This window comes from Phyllobates terribilis, unplaced genomic scaffold, assembly GCF_046119375.1.
Source record: "Phyllobates terribilis strain yellow unplaced genomic scaffold, ASM4611937v1 Scaffold_1__5_contigs__length_1240528914, whole genome shotgun sequence".
NCBI classification, from domain to species: domain Eukaryota; kingdom Metazoa; phylum Chordata; class Amphibia; order Anura; family Dendrobatidae; genus Phyllobates; species Phyllobates terribilis.
Genome location: NW_027362761.1, coordinates 974,473,801 through 974,500,906, shown reverse-complemented (window position 1 = coordinate 974,500,906; position 27,106 = coordinate 974,473,801). Strand labels below are relative to the sequence as shown.

Genomic DNA, 27,106 nt, shown 5'->3' with positions numbered 1-27,106 from the left:
CGCAGAGTCATTAATCATGGGCAAGCCTTGAGACAAAGTAGTCAGGAGGTCCGTGGTCAGATACCAGGAGGGCATGTAATACAGAGGGGTGAGACAAAGGCATGGTCAGTTAACAGTCCTGGGTCAAATACCAGGAGGATGCGTCAAAACCAGGAGTACAACAAACAGATAGTCAGAGGCCAAGTCCGGGGTCAGATACTTGAAGTCAGAGAGCGTCAAAAGCAGAAGGGATAATTCAAAAGAGTAGTCGCAACAAATTCCAGGGTCATCAACAAGATCAGTAGTCAGATACAGAGCAAGCATACACACCTAACTATAGCAAATCTACAACTGACAATCTGCTGCACACAGCAAGTCAGTTAAATACCCAGCAAATCATTTAAGGATGGGAAGCACCTGAGGAAACAGCCAAGGCTAAACCAGATTGAACAGCAGGGCTGTCAATCAAAATGCTGACAACCCAGCACAGCCCAGGATCAGATTGGATGACTGGACTTTCACTCACAAAACCGTCAGTCCAGCACACCGCAGCTGGGCGGCTGAGCTGTCACTCACAGCGTCCCTAGGCCACAGTCAGATGTGAAACAGTGACAGATGCCTTTGAGTTTCGCTACTGTAGAAGAATTAGTCGAAACCCATGGACAGCTAGGATAACCAACAAAGATTTTCTTAATTATATAAACCCAGAGATGGCAGACAAGATCACCGGACAGAAACTGACCTATTTTGGACATGACATGAGGGCAGACCAAAGGAAATGGGAGACCAAAGGCCCATTGGCTGGATAGCTTCAAGATTGACACAGAAATGAACATCAAGCAATTGAAATAAGGCATGGAAAACGAAAGAATAATGAGAAACGGTCTATAGAGTATCCAAGAGTTGGACATTACTGAAGGAATAGAATCCTTATATAGCACAGGCTCTCATTTATAGTGCAGGGTTTTTGGTTTCAAATCTGACCAATGTGGCATCGGCAATGCTTTTGTATGGATTCTCTGTAATTTAGCGGATTTCCTTTCACAGTTCAAAACTCAGTGAATGCTGATCACATTTGTGTTTTTTTATGTGGAAATGCCATTAAACTGTAAGTCATGCATTCATATGCTTCCAGACCACTATCTTACATATCCCACCTCAGTAAAACACACACAAGTCATACACAGGCACTTAATCAAGTTTTACATATCTTTTCTATAGCCAAGTTTGCTCTCTTACCAAGGCTGAAAATGCTTATTTTTTGCAATGAGATATGCTGTTTAAATCTAGGCATTGGGTTTAGCACTGTATTCATATGAAGGAATTATATGCTGGTGGTGCCAAGAGTGGTTTGTGAATGTTTGTTTTAAAATGTAGGCACTTAGTGTGGGGTTGCTAATTACAGTTTAATGTTCTCTCCATTGACTTTGACCTCAGAATTCTAAAATTACAAAGAACACACTAATGTTACATTCATGGTAAAAGAGGTTACATAAAATCCTTAAATACATATCCTGAATTCCTATCTAGGTTCCTGGCGTGTCGCTGGGTTCTGTGGGATTAAATGGTAGTTCTGTTACTGTTACTCATGAAAAGCTCCAGGCTGAATCACAGTAATAGCTAAAGCTAGGAATGTCTCTAGTACAGTGTCCATTTTAGGACATGGTCAGATATCAAAATCAAACATCAGAATGATGTCAGTTTGAGGCTAAATACCCTGTCTAAGAACTGATTTTGATAAGTGATTTTGACGAGTGATTTTGACGAATGATTTTGACGAGTGATTTTGACGAGTGATTCTGACGAGTGATTCTGGCAAGTGATTCTGGCGAGTGATTTTGACGAATGATTTTGACGAGTGATTTTGACGAGTGATTCTGACGAGTGATTCTGGCAAGTGATTCTGGCGAGTGATTTTGACGAGTGATTTTGACGAGTGATTTTGACGAGTGATTTTGACGAGTGATTTTGACAAGTGATTGATGAGTGATTTTGATGAGTGATTCTGACAAGTGATTTTGACGAGTGATTCTGAAAAGTGATTCTGACGAGTGATTCTGACGAGTGACTTTTACAACTATAATAATAATAAAAAAAAAAGTAACTGTTCGCTGATGGGACTTGAACCCAAAATTCTGTTTCCCAAAGCCAGTACACTAACCACTAAGCTATAAACTCAGGTGTTAAAACCTAGGAGTTCTATTTGATTATATGATTTTCAGTGCAAACTTGTCTATAACTCATTGGGACTTATGCACAGACTGCAAGCAAGCCAAATTAAAATGATGTTTGCTTTTGATGTGTAAGTCTGATGTGTGACTTTCTTCAAACATCAGAATCAGAATCACAATGACTTTTAGTCACCCTGTGTATTTTCATGGTTAATGTCATAAGACAAGAAAAGCTATCAGCTAGTATCACTTGACTAGGTAGCTTAATGGTAAGGCATCAGCCTCTGAAACTACAGTGTTAGAGTTCAAATCTTGATAGGAATAAGATTTTTTTTTATTATTATGTCTATTTAGCACACAAACTACAGTCATGGCCAAAAGTATTGAGAATGAGACAAATAGTAATTTTTCCAAAGTTTACTGCTTCATTTTTTGTAATGGCAATTTGCATATACTCCTGAATGTCAAAGAGTGATCAGCTTAACAGCAATTACTGTACTTGCAAAGTCAATTTTTGCCCAGAAAATGAACTTTAACCCCCAAAACACATTTCAACATCATTGCAGTCCTGCCTTAAAAGGAGCAGCTAACATCGTTTTAGTGATTGATCCATTAACACAGGTGTGGGTGTTGATGAGGACAGGGCTGGCGATCAATCAGTCATGATTAAGTAAGAATGACATCACTGGACACTTTAAAAGGAGGCTGGTTCTTGGTATCATTGTTTCTCTTCAGTTAACCATGGTTATCTCTAAAGAAACATGTGCAGCCATCATTGCACTGCACAAAAATGGTCTAACAGGGAAGAGTATCGCAGCTACAAAGATTGCACCTCAGTCAACAATCTATCGCATCATCAAGAACTTCAAGGAGAGAGCTTCCATTGTTGTCAAAAAGGCTCCAGGGTGCCCAAGAAAGACCGGCAAGCGCCAGGACCGTATCTTAAAACTGTTTCAGCTGCGGGATCGGACTACCAGCAGTGCCGAGCTTGCTCAGGAATGGCAGCAGGCTGGTGTGAGTGCTTCTGCACGCACTGTGAGGCGGAGACTCTTTGAGCAAGGGCTGGTTTCAAGGAGGGCAGCAAAGAAGCCACTTCTCTCCAGAAAAAACATCAGGGACCGACTGATATTCTGCAAAAGGTACAGGGAGTGGACTGCTGAGGACTGGGGCAAAGTAATTTTCTCTGATGAATCCCCTTTTCGATTGTTTGGGACATCTGGAAAACAGCTTATTCGGAGAAGAAGAGGTGAGCGCTACCACCAGTCTTGTCTCATGCCAACTGTAAAGCATCCTGAAACCATTCATGTGTGGGATTGCTTCTCAGCCAAGGGAATCGGCTCACTCACAGTCTTGCCTGAAAACACAGCCATGAATAAAGAATGGTACCAGAAAGTCCTCCAAGAGCAACTTCTCCCAACCGTCCAAGAGCAGTTTGGTGCCCAAAAATGCCTTTTCCAGCATGATGGAGCTCCTTGCCATAAAGCAAAGGTGATAACAAAATGGCTCATGGAACAAAACATAGAGATTTTGGGTCCATGGCCTGGAAACTCCCCAGATCTTAATCCCATTGAGAACTTGTGGTCAATCATCAAGAGATGGGTGGACAAACAAAAACCAACAAATTCTGGCAAAATGCAAGCATTGATTATGCAAGAATGGACTGCTATCAGTCAGGATTTGGTCCAAAAGTTGATTGAGAGCATGCCAGGGAGAATTACAGAGGTCTTGAAGAAGAAGGGGCAACACTGCAAATATTGACTTGCTGCATTAACTCATTCTAACTGTCAATATAACCTATTGGTACTCATAATATGATTGCAATTATATTTCTGTATGTGATATAAACATCAGACAAACACTAATAAAAACCAGAGGCCAGCAGATCATGTGAAAATATAATTTTGGTGTCATTCTCAAAACTTTTGGCCATGACTGTACAGGGGTGTTTTACTTTTAATATCTGACACTCTGATTGTCATACTGATCTGTTAAGAGTTTCAGACACGCTGTCTATTTGCATGGTAAATTACATAGCCAATTTTCAAAATTTGTATTTTCATGCCCTTAAATCAGAGAGATATGTCACACACAATAGTTAATAAATAATATTTCCCACATGTCTGCATCAGCGCAGTTTTGTTAGGAAGTTTATAAAGGTTAAAGTTGACCAGCGATTTCTCATTTTCCCAGCAAAATTTACAAAACCATTTTTTTAGAGACCACATCACTTTTGAAGTGACTTTGAGGGGCCTTTATGACAGAAAATACCCCAAAGTGACACCATTCTAAAAACTGCACCTCTCTAGGTGCTCAAAATGACATTCATGAAATTTATTAACCCTTCAGGTGCTTCACAGGAATTTTTGGAATGTGGAAGAAAAAAATGAACATTTAACTTTTTTCACAAAAATGTTACTTTAGACCCAATTTCTTTTATTTTTTGCAACAGTAACAGGAAAAAATGGATCCCAAAATTTGTTGTGCAATTTCTCCTGAGCACGCCAATACCCCATATGTGGGGGAAAACTACTATTTGGGCATTTGGTAGGGTTCAGAATGCCAGTTGACTTTTTGAGTGTAAAATTTGCTTGAATAATTAGCGGACGCCATGTTGTGTTTGGGGAGCCCCTGACGCGCCTAAACAGTGGAAATCTCCCCAAAAGTGACACCATTTTGGAAACTAGACCCCTCAAGGATATTATCAAGGGTATAGTGAATATTTTGAGCCAAAAGGTACGACACAGAATTTGATAACATTTGGTCATCATATTGAATAAGTTGTCATTAGTCTTGAGCGCAAGTGCTTGCTACTTGAGTTTACATCGGGTACTCAGGTATGCACCATATATTGTGGGTGCTCGAGTGACATGCTCGAGTCCCCACCCTGCATATTTCACAGTTGTTAGACACCCAAAAAAGAACATGCGGGGATCGCCCGTGCATGGCAGGCAATCCCCGCAAGGTTTTTTGGCTGTATAACAGCCGCGAAACATAAGGGGTGGAGACTCGAGCATGTCACTCGAGCACCCGCTATGTGCATTTTGTGGAGCTGCCATGATGGTTTTTAATCATCGGTAGTTGTTCCTATTTACACATATATATCTCTGTATACCTTAACATATATGTACCGTTACTCTATACTCTTTGGTATACTATGTGATGTTTATTATCCTTGCACTTGCATTCTATAATTTTAGTCTCATACAATATTGTATGCATATATACATTGTAAAAGTGCACACATCCCATGTCAGTTCAAAATACATAGATCTTTGTCTCATTGCATCACTCCTTCCCATACATCCAGTTACCCCCTGTGTGTATGCCCCTTGTTTTTATACTATTTTTATTCATTTTATCTGTTTGTTTTTTGTCATTGCTTCGTCGTCCAATTGTTGTCACCTGTATCTGTAAACATGACTTATTTTTCACTAATTTGATGTATTGGGACTTTGGATTGTTTTTTCCCTTTTCCCTTCAATGAATTGGGTGAATACACTCCTCAGTATCCATCTGCTGATGATGACATCACTATATATACATCACCACGATATTTGTGAAGGTGAATTTGCCCGTTATTCACCATTGAAAATACTACAATGTAATAAATATTATTTCTGAAATCTTGCTCTGTTTATATGTTGTTTGCTCAGGTTTTCATACACATTACATACCATACAAGCAGGTGATCAATGACAGGAAACATGTGCGTGGAGTAGCAATGGGAAAAACACTGAAAAGAATGCTTGTACATAAGAAATGAGTAATTCAATGCTAATAAGAAGCAGTGGTCTTGAGAAGTAACTCAATAAACACAAGGTTATAATGTATTCACCAAGTGGTATTCAAAGTACACAATGTACGTTATGTAGAGTTGTTTCAATCATTTAACTGGATACATAGACTATTATGTACATATTTCTCTGTTCATTTATTTTCCTTGTTTCTTTCTTCTTTTTAAATTATACTTAGTACATTTTTCAAAGTGAACAAAACATAAACATAACTACTATCTACTACAGTCGTACATAAAAGAAAGGAAAGGAACATGGGAAGGAAGGAAATCTAATTTATGAATTTAAAACAAAGTAATTCAGTACAGTAGCTTAATTAAATAAGGTCTGACCATACTAAACATTTAAACAAAGCTGAATAATAAACAATTAAAATCACGTATTATAATATTTGTGTATTCAATATATAGGAAAAAAAGATTTAAATTAACATTTTTTAGTAATATAATTAACAAAGATAATATATACCGTACAGACCAAAAGTTTGGACACACCTTCTCATTTAATGATTTTTCTGTATTTTCTTGACTATGAAAATTGTACATTCACACTGAAGGCATCACAACTATGAATTAACACATGTGGAATTATATACTTAACAAAAAAGTGTGAAACAACTGAAAATATGTCTTATATTCTAGGTTCTTCAAAGTAGCCACCTTTTGCTTTGATGACTGCTTTGCACACTCTTGACATTCTCTTGTTGAGCTTCAAGAGGTAGTCACCGGAAATGGTCTTCCAACAATCTTGAAGGAGTTCCCAGAGATGCTTAGCACTTGTTGGCCATTTTGTCTTCACTCTGCGGTCCAGCTCACCCCAAACCATCTCGATTGGGTTCAGGTCTGGTGACTGCGGAGGCCAGGTCATCTGGCGTAGCACCCCATCACTCTCCTTCTTGGTCAAATAGCCCTGACACAGCCTGGAGGTGTGTTTGGGGTCATTGTCCTGTTGAAAAAAAAATGATGGTCCAACTAAACGCAAACCGGATGGAATAGCATGCCGCTGCAAGATGCTGTGGTAGCCATGCTGGTTCAGTATGCCTTCAATTTTGAATAAATCCCCAACAGTGTCACCAGCAAAGCACCCCCACATCATCACACCTCCTCCTCCATGCTTTACGGTGGGAACCAGGCATGTAGAGTCCGTCCGTTCACCTTTTCTGCGTCGCACAAAGACACGGTGGTTGGAACCTAAGATCTCAAATTTGGACTCATCAGACCAAAGCACAGATTTCCACTGGTCTAATGTCCATTCCTTGTGTTCTTTAGCCAAACCAAGTCTCTTCTACTTGTTGTCTGTCCTTAGCAGTGGTTTCCTAGCAGCTATTTTACCATGAAGGCCTGCTGCACAAAGTCTCCTCTTAACAGTTGTTGAAGAGATGTATCTGCTGCTAGAACTCTGTGTGGCATTGACCTGGTCTCTAATCTGAGCTGCTGTTAACCTGCGATTTCTGAGGCTGGTGACTCGGATAAACTTATCCTCAGAAGCAGAGGTGACTCTTGGTCTTCCTTTCCTGGGGTGGTCCTCATGTGAGCCAGTTTCTTTGTAGCGATTGATGGTTTTTGCAACTGCACTTGGGGACACTTTCAAAGTTTTCCCAATTTTTTGGACTGACTGACCTTCATTTCTTAAAGTAATGATGGCCACTCGTTTTTCTTTACTTAGCTGCTTTTTTCTTGCCATAATACAAATTCTAACAGTTTATTCAGTAGGACTATCAGCTGTGTATCCATCAGACTTCTGCACAACACAACTGATGGTCCCAATCCCATTTATAAGGCAAGAAATCCCACTTATTAAACCTAACAGGGCACACCTGTGAAGTGAAAACCATTTCCGGTGACTACCTTTTGAAGCTCATCAAGAGAATGCCAAGAGTGTGCAAAGCAGTCATCAAAGCAAAAGGGGGCTACTTTGAAGAACCTAGAATATAAGACATATTTTCAGTTGTTTCACACTTTTTTGTTAAGTATATAATTCCACATGTGTTAATTCATAGTTTTGATGCCTTCAGTGTGAATGTACAATTTTCATAGTCAAGAAAAATACAGAAAAATCTTTAAATGAGAAGGTGTGTCCAAACTTTTGGTCTGTACTGTACAAACAATATATATAACAGTTGTGTCAGAATTCCTATTGGAGGGGAAATTGTTCATTCCAAAAGTTCCATTTATTATAATGTTTTGTGCAAAGAGTTGTTAATTTTGGCATTATTATATTCGTATAAATTATGTAGGGATACCTTTATCTATAATTTTGGAGATCGATGGGATAGTGGAAGTTTTCCAATTAGACGCGATTAAATATTTGACAACTAAGAAAATGTGTATGATTATATGTCTCAAATTTTTTGGAATGAATTCTGTGCCTAAAGTTAGAAGTGTGAGATTTGGGTTTATTATCATTTTTTGGTGTGTGATTCAATCAATAAGGAGATATCTTTCCACATATTATCTAGAATTGGATAGTTCCAAAAAATGTAAAGTATATTTCCTTTAAGCCTGCAACCGCGGCAACACAGGGGGGATTGATCTTTATAGACTTTGGATAACCTATTGGGAGTTTGATACCATCTTGTAATGATTTTAAAATGGCATTCATGTAAATTCAAGCAAAGATGAGATGAATAGGTAAGACTAAGACTGTATTTCCATTGTTAAAGAAGTTGGCCACAACTTTTTATTATGCCCCCAATATATCCCCCCGGGGCCCATAAGTGTCTTTGTAATTACCTTCTTTTGCAGGTTCTGCCTGTGAGCGGCGCTATCATGGGCCGCTCGCAGGCATCACGTGACCCGCCACTGATATCACGTCAAGTGAGGCATGACATTAGTGACGTGGTCCCCACGGTGGCTGCTGGGTTGTGGGCGGGGTTCCCCGTGCGTCACACCCAGCATCCACCACGCGCTTTCCCGATGAATGAGGAGAGGGAGAGAGCGCGGTGGATGCCGGGTGTGACGTGCAGGGTAACTCCGCCCACAATCCAGCATCCACCGGTGGAACGCAGAAGAGGGAACCTCGGCTGCAGCCTGGACTTGTCGTGACGTCAGCGGATGTCAGAGCCGGCTGCAGCCAGGGGTCACGTGATGCCTGTGAGCAGCCAGTGATAGCGCCGCTCACAGGCAGTAACTGCAACAGAAGGTAATTACAAAAACACTAATGGGCCCCGGGGGGATACATTGGGGAGGGGATAATAAGTAATGGACAACCCCTTTAAATAGTAGTTGTAAGTTTAAGGTCTTTCTCTCAATTATTTATATTGTTTATTTTGACCATAACTATATCATCATTGTTTTTAGTGTTGCACATGTCCACAATTCCCTTTCTTATATGTAATAGCATGGAATGTTCTTTGTCGAGAAGATTACATTTAGTTTTAATTTGTTGGAAAGGGATGAAGTCTATACTATTATCCTAGATCTTTCCAGATGTGGAGAATGGAAAAGTTATTAAATTCTAAAATTGAAAGGTTAATGTTTTTTAAATGGTCATATTTGCTTGGTTTCAGTTTCTTATGTAAATTAAGAGCCAAATTAGCCAAAAATAGTAAAGGTAGGTAAAATTTATAGTAATCCAAAAAAAGAGAAAAACCTCCAGACATCAGTATTATTCAAACAAAATAACTTTTATTGAGTTTACACATAACAATAAAAAACACATAAGTGTGGATAATGAATCACGAATGAACGAAAAAACTGGATGAACAGTAAAACATTCCTAATTGCGGTCAGATTATGTCATCGTATCTATACAGTACATGATTTTCACAAAACATACTGTATTTTTCGGACTATAAGACGCACCGGACCATAAGACGCGCCCCAAATTTTGGGGTGGAATATAGAAAAAATATATATTTTAATAAGATGGGGTCCATTTTATAGTCTTAATAGGTACAGTATCTTACCTGGGGGTCGGTGGAGCTAGGGTCACAGGAGGCAGGGTCCTTCAGGAATCCGGTGCTCCAGCAGCGGGGAGTTGCGGTGGAGCAGGATTGCAGGGCCCTCCGTTCCCTCCCTCAGGAACCTGGCGGCTACAGCAGAAGAGATGGCTAGTGCCCGATGCCAGGCTGGGGGCCGGGGCCTGGCTGAGGCCCAGTGCATGGCTGGGGGCCTGTCTGAGGGCCGGAGCCAGTGTTTGGCGATAGGGGCCTGCCTGCATGCCGCCGAGGCCAGCCTGGAGACCGGGACCAGTGGTGGTGGTGGTAGCGGCGGTGGCAACAGCAAAGGAGGAGGAGGTGAGGTGCTGTGGGTGACTGGCTGGGGGCCGCGGGTGTCTGGCTGGGGGCCGCGGGTGTTTGGCTGGGGGCTGCGGGTGTCTGGCTGGGGTTAGACTGGATGCGGGCAGTGTCTGACTGCGGGGCTGTGAGCGGAGGAGGAGGTGACATGCTGCGGGGGTTGAACTGAATGCGGGCAGTGTCTGGCTGCGGGCCGGGGCGGTGAGCTGCGTAGGTTTCCGGTGTGTTCGGCCATCTTCCTGAAAATGTGGTCTACAGGAAAATGGCCGCCCGAGCTACAAGTCAGCGCATGCTGACAGTGTGGCAAATCAGGTATGTTCATGGGCAGAGCCGATTTTGTGGCGCGAAAAAGCCGGTAACCCGAACACGAACCCGAATTTGAAAAGCTGAACAAATTCGCTCGACACTACTCGGGTATGCACCGAGTATTGTGGGTGCTCAAGTGACATGCTCGAGTCCCCACCCCACATGTTTCGAAGCTTTTATACAGCAAAAAAAACACGCAGGGATTGCCTTCCATACACGTTCAATCCCCGCATGTTTTTTTTGGGTGTCTATCAGCTGTAAAACATGTGAGACGGGGACCGCGATACTCGGTGCATACCCGAGCACCCGATGCAAACTCAAGTAGCGATCACTTGTGCTCAACACTAATGACAAGATATTCAATATGATGACCTAATGTTGTCAAATTCTGTGTCGTACGTCTGGGTTCAAAATGCTCACTATACCCCTTAAGGCAGGGTTCCCCAACTCCAGTCCTCAAGGCCCACCAACAGGTCATGTTTTCAGGATTTCCTTAGTATTGCACAGGTGATGGAATTATTGCCTGTGCAGGTGATGCAATTATCACCTGTGTAATACTAAGGAAATCCTAAAAACATGACCTGTTGGTGGGCCTTGAGGACTGGAGTTGGGGAACCCTGCCTTAAGGGGTATAGTTTCCAAAATGGGGTCACTTGTGGGAGGTTTCCACTGTTTAGGCACATCAGGGGCTCTCCAAACGCGACATGGCGTCCACTCTCAATTCCAATCAATTTTGCGTTCAAAAAGTCAAATCGTGCTCCTTCCCCTCTGAGCCATGCCCTGCATCCAAACAGTTGTTTTCCCCTACATATGGGGAATCAGCGTACTCGGAAGAAATTGCACAACAAATTTTGTGGTCCATTTCCTCTTGTTATCCTTGAGAAAATAAAAAAAATTGGGGTCTGAACTAAAATTTGTGTGAAAAAAGTTAAATGTTCATTTTTTCCTTCCACATTGCTTCAGTTCCTGTGAAGCGCGTTAAGGGTTAATGAACTTCTTGAATGTGGTTTTGAGCACCCTTGAGGGGTGCAGTTTTTAGAATGGTGTCACTTTGGGTGATTTTCTGTCATATAGACCCCTCAAAGTCACTTCAAATGTGATGTGGTCCCTAAAAAAAAATGGTTTTGTTAATTTTGTTGGAAGAATGAGAAATCGCTGATCAACTTTTAACCCTTATAACTTCCTAACAAAAAATATGTTGTTGCAAAAATTGTGCTGATGTAAAGTAGACATGTGGGAAATGTTATTTATTAACTATTTTGTGTGACATAACTTAATGATTTAAAGGCATAAAAATTCAAAGTTTGAAAATTGCTAAATTTTCAAACTTTTTGCCAAATTTCCATTTTTTTCACAAATAAACGCAAGTCTTATTGAAGAAATTTTACCGCTATCATGAAGTACAATATGTCATGAAAAATAATCTCAGAATCAGTGGGATCCGTTGAAGTGTTCCAGAGTCATTACCTCATAAAGTTACACTGGTCAGAAAAGTTAAATTTGGCCTGGTCATTAAGGACATAATTGGCTCCGTCACTAAGGGCTTAAAAGAGCCGATGGCACACACTGTATCCACCCAAAAGAGATTGCCGAGGCATTTGCTAAACATTATTGTAATCTCTATAATTTAAAAGAAGATGTTAACACCAAACAACCTAATCAAAACTTAATTAATGGATTTTTATCTTCCATTAAACTTCCCAAACTTATTAAATAAAAAAATTCTTGATGCACCATATAAAGAGGTATTGAAACAAGCTTAAACAAAAAAAGTAATTAGGTCCTGATGGGTTTGTGAATAAATATATGACATTTTCAAAAATTTTGGCACCGCATCTAACAACTCTATTTAACACTGCTTCTACTTCTGGATCATTTCCTCAAGAAATGCTAGAAGCTAACATTATACTCATTCCTAAAGCTAAAAGAGATCGATCATTGGTTACTAGTTATAGACCAATTTCATTAATCAATTGTGACGTTAAAATCTACTCTAAAATTCTGGCAGACAGACTTCAAAAAATACTACCCGATTTAATTCATAGTGACCAAATAGGTTTTATAAGCGGTAGACAGTTGTCAGATGGCACATGGAGAACTCTAAACTTGATGTCACTAATGGAGGGTTCCTTGTTTCAAACCGATGTCATATGTCCGTGTGTTAAACACAAATAGTCATGAATAAATTGGATATTTCCATCAAGTTGGCATTACAGGTGATAATGTGCATATGTATAGACAGCTTAGTCTAACCACATATTGACCCCCAAAAGGATGACGAAAGGCACAGTTTGCTCAGATAGTAAAATGTGATCATATAAAGATTTGACAAGTTACTAGAGAAGAGTGATGAACATACAGTGCTGTGAAAACGGTATAATTTTTTTTTATTGAAATCAATGGCGGATTAATTAAAATATACATATATGTTTTCATACACCTTCACATTATATTTTTGAATCCAGCTAAAGGAAAAAAAAGGCAGATGAATGCCAATGGTACTATTATTATTATTGTTTTTTGTTTTTATGATTTTTTTTACAGGTCTGTTTAGGAAGGTGATCATGATTGCCGAACCCAAAAAATAGTATAGACCCTTCATTCTAAGTCTATTAAGTCTACCAAAGTTTAGTGTGTTTTGAAAAAAGAAAAGCAACTTTCTAAGTAGAGTTGAGCATAAAGACTTGTGCTGCCCTCTTTCAGGGTCTAGTCCTGTTCTTGGTGGCAGCCAAAACAGGGCAGTCTTTTCTTCTGCATCTGGCATCACCGACCCACCATCCTGAGCGCCTCTTGTGTTTAATAGACTTCTTGACATATGGCTTGAATTTGCATGAGGCCTACTGACTAGTGGCGCAACTAGACTCCAATGGGCCCTGGTGCAGGATTTGGACCGGGGCTCCCCCATCCTGGTATATATATATATGTCCTCTATCCTGGTATATATATCCCCCATCCTGGTATTTATGTCGCTTATCGTGTCTGGGCACCATACTGGTATATATATTCCCCATCCTGGTATATATGTCCCTTATCCTGGGCCCCATCCTGGTATATATATCCCCCATCATGGTATATATGTCCCTTATCCTGCCTGGGCCCCATCCTGGTATATATATCCCCCATCCTTGTATACATGTCACTTATCTTGGGCCTCATCCTGGTATATATGTCCCTTCTCCTGGTATATATCCCCCATCCTGGTATATATATCCCTTATCCTGGGCCCCATCCTGGTATATGTGTCCCTTATTCTGGTATATATATCCCCCATCCTCGTATATATATCCCTTATCCTGGGCCCCATCCTGGTATATGTGTCCCTTATTCTGGTATACATATCCCTTATCCTGGGCCCCATCCTGGTATATATGTCACTCATTCTGGTATATATATCCCTTATCCTGGTATATATGTCCATTATCCTGGGCCCCATCCTGGTATATGTTCCTTATCCTGGGCCTCATCCTGATATATATCCCCTATCATGGTAATATGTCCCTTATCCTGGTATATGTCCCTTATCCTGGGCCCCATCCTGGTAATATGTCCCTTATCTTGGTAGATGACCCTTATCCTGGGCCCTATCCTAGTAATATGTCCCTTATCCTGGGCCCCATCCTGGTAATATGTCCCATATCCTGGGCCCCATCCCTGTAATATGTCCCTTATCCTGGACTCCATCCTGATAATATGTCCCTTATCCTGGACTCCAACCTGATAATATGTCCGTTATCTTGGGCCCCATCCTTGTAATATATCCCTTATCCTGGGCCTCTTCCTGGTAATATGCCACTTATCCTGGAAAATGTTCCTTATCCTGGTATTTATCCCTTATTCTGGGCCCCACCCTGGTATATATCCCCCATTCTGCCGCTGTTCTTTAATGTATAAAAAAATAAACCGTTATACTCACCTTCCCACCACTCCCCCACCGTGCGGTGTCCTTTTCTAAAGACAGCAGCTGACTTCAGCATGCAAGCGACGGTAGCGCATGACGTCACCGCCATGCACCCCCAGTCATGTGCACGCTGACGTCAGCTGCTGACCTCTGATTGGCCGGCAGCATGTATTGCCACGCACGGAACCGATGTGCACCACAATACACTTCAACTAGATGTGTGTTCGAGGATGCACATTGAGTTGAAGTTTCTGCTGGCTTCGGGCGGGCCCCTCACCCGCATGTGTCCCCACCCACACGGGCCCGGTTGTGACCTCTGTAACTGCTGTCGTTACGCCCCTGCTAGTGACTATTCCTAGTAAACTCTAGAAATGCCCAGGATGCTAGGCCTATGATGCCGCCGCAAAATGAAAGACTGCCCTGGTCCGACTGAGGACCAGACTGAATCAGGGCAGTGTGAATCTTTTTGCTCAGTTCTACTTCTAAGCATTACAATTAACATCTCCCACAAAAAAATTGTATTTGTCCCTGTCTTTACTCCTCATTAGATTACAATCTATCATTTAGTAATTTATATTCATATTCTTATGTGCAGGCATTAGCAAGATTTCAGATGCATTTTTAAGGTTTTGAAGTCACATTAAACAAATGCAAACTGTTGTAAAGATATTCCAAAATCTGAGAACGTTAGACAAAGGGTGGGGTTAGCAGTCATTGCCTGTTAATACTTAGCTTAGTTTACAATTTATCTGACTTTGATACAAGTACATTTGTTCTATAAATAAGTAAATGTCTATTATTGCAGATATTTATCACAGTGTATACAAGATATCAAAAATAATTTATTTTAGACTTGATTGCTTGAAATTACAAACCCAATGATGTAGACTACACTATTAGGGGTTCTGATGACAACAGGTTACAATCTATATTCTTGGCATATAGCACTTTGTTTTATTTCAAACCAAACTATGCTTCAAGAAAATAATTTCTTATGCTTACACATACAGTATAGCCCCATCATATTCCATGGACTTTACAGACATCATCATCACTGTCCCCACTGGGGCTCACAATCTAGATTCCCTATCAATATGTCTTTGGAATGTGGGAGGAAACTGGAGTACCTGAAGGAAACCCAGGCAAACATATCTTATTCATGGGGGTTTTAGACTACTTAGTAGAAAATATGAAAAAATTATAGTTACCCTCTTGAACTATCTTATGGACTCATTGTTACATGGTTTACTACAAGGGTGGGATTCAAATTTTTAACAAGTTCCCCTTTTGTGATAGGAAACCACGCCCATTTAAAAACCACACCCATTTGTTAGTCACACCCATTTTCACGCTCACTTTCCTCAACCACAAAACACAAGTAACGGTAGCTAAAAGTAAAAAGCATTTTACCTTTCTTGCCCCACTTGTACCTTCATTTATAGTTTCATTGCCTCCTCTCAAGTACCAGTTTTTCCAGTCAACTGTCAGTCACTTCTTAGTATCGCGTATACTAGTAAAGAGATTTTATTTAAATTTTGAAAATTATCACTAAAGGAACTTGCTCAAATTGGAATTGATGACCTCCTGTCTATCTGTCATCTCAACTGTCTGCTGCAACTAATTCCTGGCCTCAGCAGCCACAGGCCAATTAAGTGCGAAATACCATCACCAGACCACATGCTATCACCACATCATGACCGAATAATACAACATACAGGTGCATCTCGCTAAATTAGAATATCATCAAAAAGTTAATTTATTTCAGTTCTTCAATACGAAAAGTGAAACTCATATTATATAGAGTCATTACAGAGTGATCTATTTGAAGTGTCTATTTCTGTTAATGTTTATGATTATGGTTTACAGCCAATGAAAACACAAAAGTCATTATCTCAATAAATTAAAATAATTAACAAAAAACACCTGCAAAGGCTTCCTAAGCCTTTAAAAAGGTCCATTAGTCTGTTTCAGTAGGCTCCACAATCATGGAGAAGACTGCTGACTTGACGTTCAGAAGGCAGTCATTGACACACGCCACAAGGTCCCAGAGTTCCAATTTTCATTTAGAAATCAAGGTCCCAGAGTCTGGAGGAAGAGTGGAGAGGCCACAATCCAAGCTGCTTGAGGTCTAGTGTGAAGTTTCCACAATCAGTGATGGTTTGGGGAGCCATGTCATCTGCTGGTGTAGGTCCACTGTATTTTATAAAGACCAAAGTCAGCACAGCCGTCTACCAGGAAATTTTAGAGCACTTCATGCTTCCCTCTGCCGACAAGCTTTTTGGAGATGGAAATTTCATTCTCCAGCAGGACTTGGCACCTGTCCACACTGCCAAAAGTACCAATACCTGGTTTAAAAACAACAGCATCATTGTGCATGATTGGCCAGCAAACTCACCTGACCTTAACCCCATAGAGAATCTATGGGGTATTGTCAAGAGGAAGATGAGAGACACCAGATCCAACAATGCAGACGAGCTGAAGGCTACTATCAAAGCAACCTGGGCTTCCATAACACCTCAGCAGAGCCACAGGCTGATCGCCTCCATGCCACGCCGCATTGATGCAGTAATTGATACAAGAGGAGCCCCGATCAAGTATTGAGTGCATTTACGGAACATACATTTCAGTAGGACAACATTTCGGATTTTAAAATCCTTTTTCAAGCTGTTGTTATAAAGTATTCTAATTTACTAAGATAATGACTCTTGTGTTTTTATTGTCTGTAAGCCATAATCATCAACATTAACAGAAATAAACACTTGAAATAGATCACTCTGTTTGTATTGTCTCTATATAATATAGGAGTTTCACTTTTTGTATTAAAGAACTGAAATAAATTAACTTTTTGATGATATTCTAATTTAGCGAGATGCACCTGTACAAGGGAGAAATACCATCACACCATGACCAGGTCATATACTACCATCACGTAGTGACTGAATTATACCACATACAATGGACAAATACCAGGCGCTTCTTCCTGGACCCCTGGTCTTTCAGTGGAAAGAAAAATGTAAAGCAAATCTACAGCATTTCCAATACGATATCTGCATTCTTTGGTGCAAATTTTACCACTATGGAGGCAGCAGATCAGTCCCGTTCACACTTCCTGTATTCATACCCACAGGCCAGAAATACACATACAGTTTTCAATGCAGTTCATGACTCAGTTTTTGATTATGTTTTTGTGCTGGAGAAAGAGGTGGATCCAGCAGTAGAAGTAGAAGTCCTTTATTGTTCCATTTCTTTAGAAAACTATTTTGAGTTTGGCTCAAAAAGCTGTCACAAGAACTGAATGTATGATTCTAGCCTAAAGATGTTTGCCAATATCTAGGAAAAAGTCAACAGACTAAAAATTACGACATTGCCTAACACACTTTATTTGACCTTTCAATAGTTATGGTAAAATTTACATTAACATAGCAGGATGATAATGTTGTAGTTATTCCATCAATTACTGGCATTTTCTTGGGTTTGCCCAATTTAAAAAAACAAACAAACAGGATTTTCATTTCAGATGTCATATTTAAAAATGACATACTGTAAATCCAGTGGAGAGAGTGCTTCATCAGGAGGGTCGTAAATCATCACTCTCATAACCAAGCGCTACCACAATGCCGTAGTGTGGGAATATAGGATACTTTTCACATTTCTATGTAAATGTATCTCCCAAGGTTAAATTAAGTTCTTACTAATAATTATTCATAGTTGACACTTCGGGTACATACCTCTATGTTTTTGTTCAAGTGCTCACATGAGATGCAAGCCTAAGGGGTAATGAAATTCCATAGGTTCTTGATTGATATGGTACTGTGTATAATGTAATGTCATATGTGCCCCTGCTGTGTATTACACAGTACACAGCAGGGGCATATTTATAAGATTATCTCAGCACAGGAACATTTTATTTAACCACATCCAATTGTGGAAATTATTATTATTCCAAGATCTATTGATTAAAATCAACTTCTGTTTGTGGGAAAACTCCTTTAAGGACAACTTACACATCACAATGCAGTAAGCTGAAGTGTTTGTCTACAGTAGATCTGACACATGTAAATACTAAAGGGCTTATACATAATGCTGAATTTGCCAGTTACCTGGGATGACCTGTTCAAGCTATGGTATTAGGTACTTAGTGGAGAGAGTATGACATAAAAGAGAATGGGATAGATGTGCTAGATTAGTAATTGAATTTAGCAAGCAAAACAGTATGTAATAGATTTGGTGTTAGTGAAATTATGAAAGAAATTCCAATGTACAGCTGCAGCACGGGAGAAGTCAGAGTTACTAGTGATTTTTATAAGGAATTACAATCATTAGCAGAATAGTGGGCATGGGGTGGTAGCCGAAATGACTGGTAGGCTGTAGGAGGCAGGTGATGTGTGAGTAGCTAAGTGGGGCAACCTTAAGTTATAAGATTGACTGGAGATCTAGTATAAGAGGCTGCATTGACTGAAAAAGTAACCCGACGTTGTTAAACTATTTTTGGCCATATAGAGTAGCATAATCAATTACACTATTCTATATTGAGGCATTCAGTAAATCCTTACTGTATTATCATTTTTTGTTTTTACATGGGAGCCTATAGGACACTGTTTTCCAAACCCAGTCCTCGTGGCCCCCCCAATAGATCATGTTTTCAAGATTAGTATTGTACTTGTAATGGAATTATTATCAGGGCATCAGAAATTGCCACAGGGTCTCTCATCTGTGCAATACTAAGGAAATCCTGAAAATCTGATCTATTGGGGGGCCATGAGGGCTGCAGCTTGGAAAACTCTGCCATAGAGGTATGCCTGTATGCCTCAGAAAATCGAAGTATGCACAATAATTATAACAAATATTACATTACAGTGTGTTTTTAACCTTGTTAACTTGTTGTCTAGTATATCACACAAACTTTTTTCAGGCAAGCAAGATGTCTGTATGTCACTGTACTTAAATAAGCACTCCTCCTATCAAAATTTTTATTCTCTTAATATATTGCAGTCATCATATTATATAGCACTGTGTACTTACAATTGCTACTTTTGCCCTTCTACCCAGTTAATTCTTCTGTTTTCCATTAGGTCTAGGACATCACATGATTAAAAACTGACTAGCTGAATCCTTCTAAGCTTTATGTAGAAACAGGAGGTCTCTTTTCCCTGCATGAGTCATCACTGCAAAAGTCCCTGGCAGGGGGGAGCAGGGAGCATCTGGGTCAGGAAGTGAAGAGGGGGATGATAAATGCAGGGATGAAAGACTTAGGCTTTTTCTAACTATTAACTTGGTCACACTATATAAATCCATGCTGGTCTACATGACCTAATTGGAAAATTATTGACATGATACACAATACCTTTGTCATCATCGGTACCAAGAGGTTCATTGTCACATTACAGATAGATAATTGGCAAAAGTAAAATTATATAGCTTTCATAGAATAATGTTCTGTAAAGCATATATACTAGTTTTCCTAAGGCATACATGTCAAGCTCTGGCCTGTGAGCCAAATTTGGTCCCCAGTGTGGTTTTATTTGGCTCGCGACACCAGACCCCCCACCCCTATGTGGGGCCATTATTTTGTATGGAGGACTATGTGGGGCCAATTATTCTGTATGGAGGACTAAGTCTGGCCCATTATTCTGTATGGAGGACTATGTGGAGCCATTATACTATATGGAGGACTATGTGTGGCTATTATTCTTTATGGAAGACTATGTGGGGCCATTATTCTGTATGGAGGACTATGTGGGGCCCATTATTCTGTGTGGAAGACTATGTGGGGCCCATTATTCTGTATGGAAGACTATGTGAGGCTCTTTATACTGTATGGAGGACTATGTGAGGCCCATTATTCTGTATGGAGGACTATGTGAGGCCCATTATTCTGTATGCAGGACTATGTGGGGCCCATTATTCTGTATAGAGGACTATGTGGGGTCCATTATTCTGTATGGAGGGCTATGTGAGGCCCATTATTCTGTATGGAGGACTATGTGAGGCCCATTATTCTGTGTGGAGGACTATGTGGGGCCATTATACTCTATGGTGGACTATGTGAGGCCCATTATTCTGTATACAGGACTATGTGGGGCCCATTCATCTGTGTAGAGGACTATGTGGGGCCCATTATTCTGTATAAACGAATTTGTGGGGCCCATTAAACTGTATACTGGTCAGCCCGCGACTTTGTCCATGTTTTTATTTTGGCCCTCTGTGTGTTTGAGCTTGACATCCCTGCTCTAAGGAAACTATTTTTGTGAACCCTTGGGTAATTAGTATATTGGTCATTATTTTAAGTTGGCAAGGTTATCAGTGGAGTGGAGTGGTGTGAACACAGTGTGATGGTGTGTACATCCATTGACCACTATCTGTCAGTCGTTTAACAGCTGTTCAGTACAATGTGAATGGAGCAATCAGCCCGGTGTTCCACTGGGTAGTTTGGTGATGAACATAAAACAGATGGACAAGAGAGAGGATTCTACCATAACACGTTTATTACATTTGTACAGTGCTACAGAGGAATTTGCAGCTGTCACAAGAGCCATTCCTCTTCTGCAGACCTTATCAATAGAGTGTCACATAATACCGCCACTTACGCTTTTATTTATTTATTTTCCTGCTTTTTTTCCCTTCTCCCTTTTCAAAACAAACATTTTCTTTCCTCCTTGGAGAGGGCCGGACTATCCTAAAAATACACAGCTTTGTATGTAAATAGAGGAGAGCTGATTATAGGCTGGGACTACAGCCAAGGTTTGAGAGAGCCTCAGGGTGTTTTACATTTAAAATGTGATGCCTGACAGGATCAGTGTGTCTGTCTTAACCCTGTAGTGGAATGGCATTGATCTTTCGGGAGGTATTGAGCTGGTGACACCCCACAGGCGGCACTGAAATGCTGTGTAGTAACCTACAACGAGATCCCCTCTCGAAAACAAGGAATTGGACGGTAGGTTGTGGGACTATGACGCTCTGAGGCTGACTTTGCAAGGTGAAAGGGTTAAGACAGCTTCTTGATTAGCATGAGACTGGGTTGGCTGTCTTGCTTCCTGCCCTTCAATAGCTTTTCACTGCATTCAAAGGCACAGAGCCATTCAACAGAGGACAGAGCAAGCTTTGCAGAGCTGGGAATACCTGAATGCAAAATTGTTTGGGTCTTATTGTATTGTAGACCCCTAAGCTGGAAGGAGCGGCCTGGCGAGAGCGATAAATAATGGAATATGAGCAGTGGCAGGAAAGGGCTACGAGTGGACCAAGAGAAGGGGAGAGACACTGATCGCCAATCCGAAGATTTCTCCCTTCTATCACTGTGAAAATTGGTACAGGCGCGTGTCGGGGATATGATGCGATGGGGGCTTTTGCACGCCCAGTGTGTAACGAACAGCTGTGGCTGTGAAGAATGAATATTGTCCCTTGATTACTGCAATGCCGATTTAGATTGCCTCATTGATTCGCTTCACGGAGCCTGATAGGTGAAGAGAGGAGGGAAAAAAAATCTACTTTCGTCGTCATCGCCTCCTCATTTTAATGCCACAACCATTGGGATATTGACGTTGGGGTTGTTTTTTATTTTTCGTTCCCGCAAGTTCTTAGGTGCAAGGGTTCAGGTTGAAACCAAATTCTGTGGGTGTTTTTTTTCCCAGTATTTGCTGGGTTCTTTTGTGTTGTGCCTCACAGTTGGCTAAGCAGCCCTATGCTGAATCAAGCTATTGTTTGGGATCTCAGAGCTTTCACGCTACAAATCTCTGCTCACTCCCCCTCCCCTTCTTTGGCTGAGAAGCCACATAATGTGCCTTTCCTCCACATGAATCTGGAAGCTATAAGCTGGATTGATTGCAAATGAAGTGTAATGCATTGTGGGACGTGTGTAAAATTGGATCATTTCGAGGGAGAAAACGAACGGACCCGCAGCTGGCTTCCTAGAAGAGGTAGCGGCAAAATGTTTGCAGCCCAGGCTCAAGCTGTGTGCTTAATGTTTTGATGAAAAAAAGGGAACAGCGGTGAGGCCTTTCTCATGCAGCTGGACAATTAGGCTTCAGGTAGCCTCAGAATGAAGAAGACTCGGAGTACAACCTTACGCCGGGCCTGGCCTAGTGCTGATTTCTCTGACCGGGCCTCAGACCGCATGAGGTCCCGTAGTGAGAAGGACTATCGCCTGCACAAACACTTTCCACCAGCTTTTATTTCCCAGGCATCACGAGGCTATATGACATCAGGTTTGTCAAATTTCCTACATTTTATCCTGTGCTTCAAGTCAGATTAGTGGAATTGTTAGAAAATATTGTTGTTGTTTTTTTTTATTCAATGCTAATACATCTGAGACCAGAGGCGATGGCCATCTGTCTGTCCATCTTCTCCGTCTAGGTATCTACGAGGTCGTCATTGTGTATATATACCATGTACTTCTCCATGTATTTACATACAGACAAGAATTGTATATATTTAGCTGCTTGTGTCTACATCCACCATTTTGTACATCACTAACATTGAATGTTAGGCCTCTCAATATGGTGTTATTTGGCAAATAATGTATGCAGCACATCTAGATCTCCGGCTGAGCAGCTGAATGGCTGGCCGCCCCGGTCATGTCCACATACCAGCCCCTCACTTCACCCTATTGTTATTCCATTTATTGGGAGCTGCTTATCCAGCACTTTCAATATAAGGGATGCTGCACATATTTCCTGCCCATAATATATAATAGGTCACATTCATTTCACGTAGCTCGTATGCTGATACACCAAAATGGGCAGTTATATAAGCTATACGGCTTATACAGCTTTTTTTTTGTCTCATTTGCAAAAAAAATGGTGCAGTAATTGGCCTAATTAAAAACAATAGCCATGGACGTTATCCCCCTTTTATGCACGGGGGTGATGTTGTTTTCTTCGTATCGGTGGTACTGCAGGATGCAGTGGTTAAATACTGGTTTAATTTACAGAGAGGGGTACAGGCATGCTTAAGCAATGACCAAAATCTATTTAAAGACTGCTGCGTAATCTCAATGCAAAGCAGCTCTGGGCTGCAGAAAAGGATGGTGCTCTGCTCCCCACAGCTAGCCTTCAGTCTCATCATCCTGAGCATATCCATCAGCAATCTATTTCACCAGGCCCTGATACATCTGCATGTGTTACATTTGCCGTGTACCCACAATGAAGCATACAGCCTAGGACGGCGGATAAGCAAATTCAGATGTAGCCTGACGTTCTCGTGTAGTAGATGTTGGCTATGTCATTCTCCATCATTACAAGAAACCTACCACACCAGCTTCTTTGGGGATTTTGGCTATCATCTCACACTACCTCTGCACCTTCGGATGTCTCTCATACCTTACATATTTATTGCTCAGAATGATTGTATCCCGTTTGGTAATCCAGCAAAGGTTATAGTATATACCTATTGGGTATTAGTACATTTCTCTTGCCTATGTCCATTTATACATGGCTTTGATTATAGCATGGTTATAAGGGTGACAGTACCCGTATACCCCATGCAAGGCTCGTTCATTGTCTTATAAGGATATAAATAATGTGGGAACGTAATAGGCCCTCAGTGCATCCTGCTGGAAGCCTATCCTCCTCCCCGACATCACAGAGGCTACAACGATAATGTGTTCTGTCCAAAGGATATATCTATTGATCTCTGATAACCTCAGTGCACTAGCCTAGTAATGGCAGTATAGATGGCTTGGCCATAGGCATTGCATTTGTAATACCACTATATATTGGAAGGGTTCATGGTTGTTTTTTTTTAGATTTTTATTTCTAAAATGAAGCAATCTGGCTTGCCTTACTCTCAAGGTTTCCGAGGCCTTCCTATGGTTTTTCTAGCCATCGGTATTACATACATTGAAATATGGCTGCCCGTGCATCAGTAGAAAGACACAACTTCATCTCTGTGTGACGTCGCCTTCTCTTGACCACTGGAGTGAGCCTGACTCAGCTATATTGAAAAATGGTGTTTAATTATCGTATTGGGGGGCTAACAGATCATATATCAGGGAGCAATGGTTCTCCTACTTCATGGCTGTGCCTTGTCCACATAGAAATGCATGATCAGCCACCAGTGTATTAGTTTCTGATGGGAAATCCCCTGCATATATCCTATTTGGTGGCCCTTGTATATATAGTATATCTGGTTACAGATCTTTTGGTATATATCTAATTGTTTGCTGGTACGTGTGTAATCGTTGTGTAATGTCATTGCGGAGGTTTGCTTTATCCTCTTGTGTCGCTTGTTGAGTTGTGATAACTCAAGTGTCTCTAGGAGATCATCTGACACTTTGGGTTATGTCTTCAGGTTGAAATGTGAAACCGTCTTGTGTCCTCTCAATGGATGGTCACGTAGTTATCTGTAAAGAGAGAAAAGGGGGTGGCTGGACTAAAAGAGCATTACCAGTTGCTCTTTACATGAAGGGTTGGCTACATTGGGTTATCTTTGGCTGACATCATCCTCAAGGCACTACAGGAAGAAGACAATGTATTCTTGTAGCTTAGACATCTTTCTACCTTCATTGTAACCTGAACCATCTTCATCAGGCTTGTCGTATATGTTTTATACGGCTCCCCCAAATTGAAGTGTTTTTTTAGTACTGATATGATTATCACATAAGGTTAGGCTATGTGACTGTACTTGTTGGCTGGACAGTGCACAATAATATTCTGTCCACCTTTATCTGGATTTTATGATGACATGAAAATGAATACAAAAAAAATGTTTTTCCCTTCAAAGCAGCCAGTGTACATGTTTTTTTAAAACTCACATACAGGTGCATCTCACTAAATTAAAATATCATCAAAAAGTTAATTTATTTCAGTTCTTCAATACAAAAAGGGAAACTCCTATATTATATAGAGTCATTACAGAGTGATCTATTTCAAGTGTTTATTTCTGTTAATGTTGATGATTATGGCTTACAGCCAAAGAAAAGACAAAAGTCATTATCTCAGTAAATTAGAATACTTTATAACAACAGCTTGAAAAATGTTTTTAAAATCCAAAATGTTAGTCTACTGAAATGTATGTTCAGTAAATGCCCTCAATACTTGGTCGGGGCTCCTTTTGCATCAATTACTGCATCAATGAGGTGTGGCGTGGAGGCGATCAGCCTGTGGCACTGCTGAGGTGGTATGGAAGCCCAGGTTGCTTTGATAGCAGACTTCAGATCATCTGCATTGTTGGATCTGGTGTCTCTCATCTTCCTGTTGACAATACCCCATAGATTCTCTATTGGGTTAAGGTCAGGCGAGTTTGCTGGCCAATCAAGCACAGTGATACTGTTTTTTTTAAACCAGGTATTGGTACTTTTGGCAGTGTGGACAGGCGCCAAGTCCTGCTGGAGAATGAAATTTCCATCTCCAAAAAGCTTGTCGGCAGAGGGAAGCATGAAGTGCTCTAAAATTTCCTTTGGTCTTGATGACATACAGTGGACCTGCACTAGCAGATGACATGGCTCCCCAAACCATCACTGATTGTTAATTATTCTAATTTACTGAGATAATGACGGTTGTGTTTTCATTGGCTGTAAGCCATAATCATCATTAACAGAAATAAACACTTGAAATAGATCACTCTGTAATGACTCTATATAATATGAGTTTCACTTTTTGTATTGAAGAACTGTAGTAATTAACTTTTTGATGATATTCTAATTTAGTAAGATGCACCTGTATGTAGTAAATTCTTATTATACATTTCCTGAATCATTGAGAAGAATCTGATCTGCGTGTATACCCTTAGGTCCTGTTGTGTCCATGTCAAGGAACCTGTACACAATGCACAAAGAGTGAAGACAATGTCCCCAGGTGCTGGGACAATAGACAAGCAGGGGCTAATTGACTTGTTTCCCTGGACATAAACTTCTTTGCATCAGTTCTTAGTATAACAAAGAATGTTAAAATTGCAAATTTACAGAAACCGAGATTGTTATTATGCGTGAAAAGCAAATGTATTCTAATGGCCGGTCTTGCCATTTTACAATGGTCGATACTTAGCTGGAGCTACTAGTAAGTCCAGTAAGAGCTGAACTTGAAAAGAGTATAAGTTATCTCATGGGAAGCCGCCATAATGTCAGTTTAAGATGTCAGCAATCTAGTATTTATTGTCCCATACTTTGCCTTTGGAGTCAAAGTCGCCATACATGCCCAAATAATTTGGCAGGTCATGTATCAAGCTGTAGGCAGTGACAACCCAAGGCCCTCAATATCACATGTCAACTTTTCTAACATGTTTAGAATACTCCTATTGTAATAATATATGCTTCCGGCTGTCAGAAAAGGTCAATGTTAAGTAAATAAACAGGTCACAATATATGTAGGAAAGTTCCTTTTGCTCTCATATTTTACTTGCAGAAATGTGTGTCACTTTTTCGTTCCTTGGCGGTGCAGCATATAGGAGTTGGCAGAGCTTGGTCAGTGCTTTATTTGCATGGCCTTGATAAATAATGAACACACCTGTTATGTAAACATGTTTCCTCCTTTTTGTCATCACAGCTTTATTGCTGCAGACTGACATGGGTGTGAATAATCTGTCTACCAAAGTTTAAATGCAAGCAAAGGACCATTTACACAAATAAATTGGCATTATAAATTTTTTAGGTTTTTGAGCAATCAAAATAATAAGTATCTGGTGCAACGTCACAAACAAAAATAATAAAACTCATTTATTGATAATTAAAATCCATCCATCCATACATACAAGTCAAATTTATTAGGCCATGTTTCCAGGTGTCTGTAAC

The 27,106-nt window shown here is 40.5% G+C and overlaps 1 protein-coding gene across 2 annotated transcripts in view; it reads left to right on the top strand.

Moving 5' to 3' along the window:
* Positions 1 to 27,106, top strand: part of STOX2 (storkhead box 2) — a 288,464-nt gene that overhangs the window by 112,792 nt on the left and 148,566 nt on the right. Inside the window, exon 1 of one of the 2 annotated variants that reach the window (XM_073642793.1) lies at positions 21,122 to 22,586. The exons of the other annotated variant lie outside the window; for it this stretch is intronic. Within the exon in view, the coding sequence (XP_073498894.1) occupies positions 22,421 to 22,586 (166 nt within the window). The 5' untranslated portion in view covers positions 21,122 to 22,420. Of the gene's footprint in view, positions 1 to 21,121; positions 22,587 to 27,106 lie in introns of those variants that run through there. 2 annotated transcript variants of the gene reach the window in all.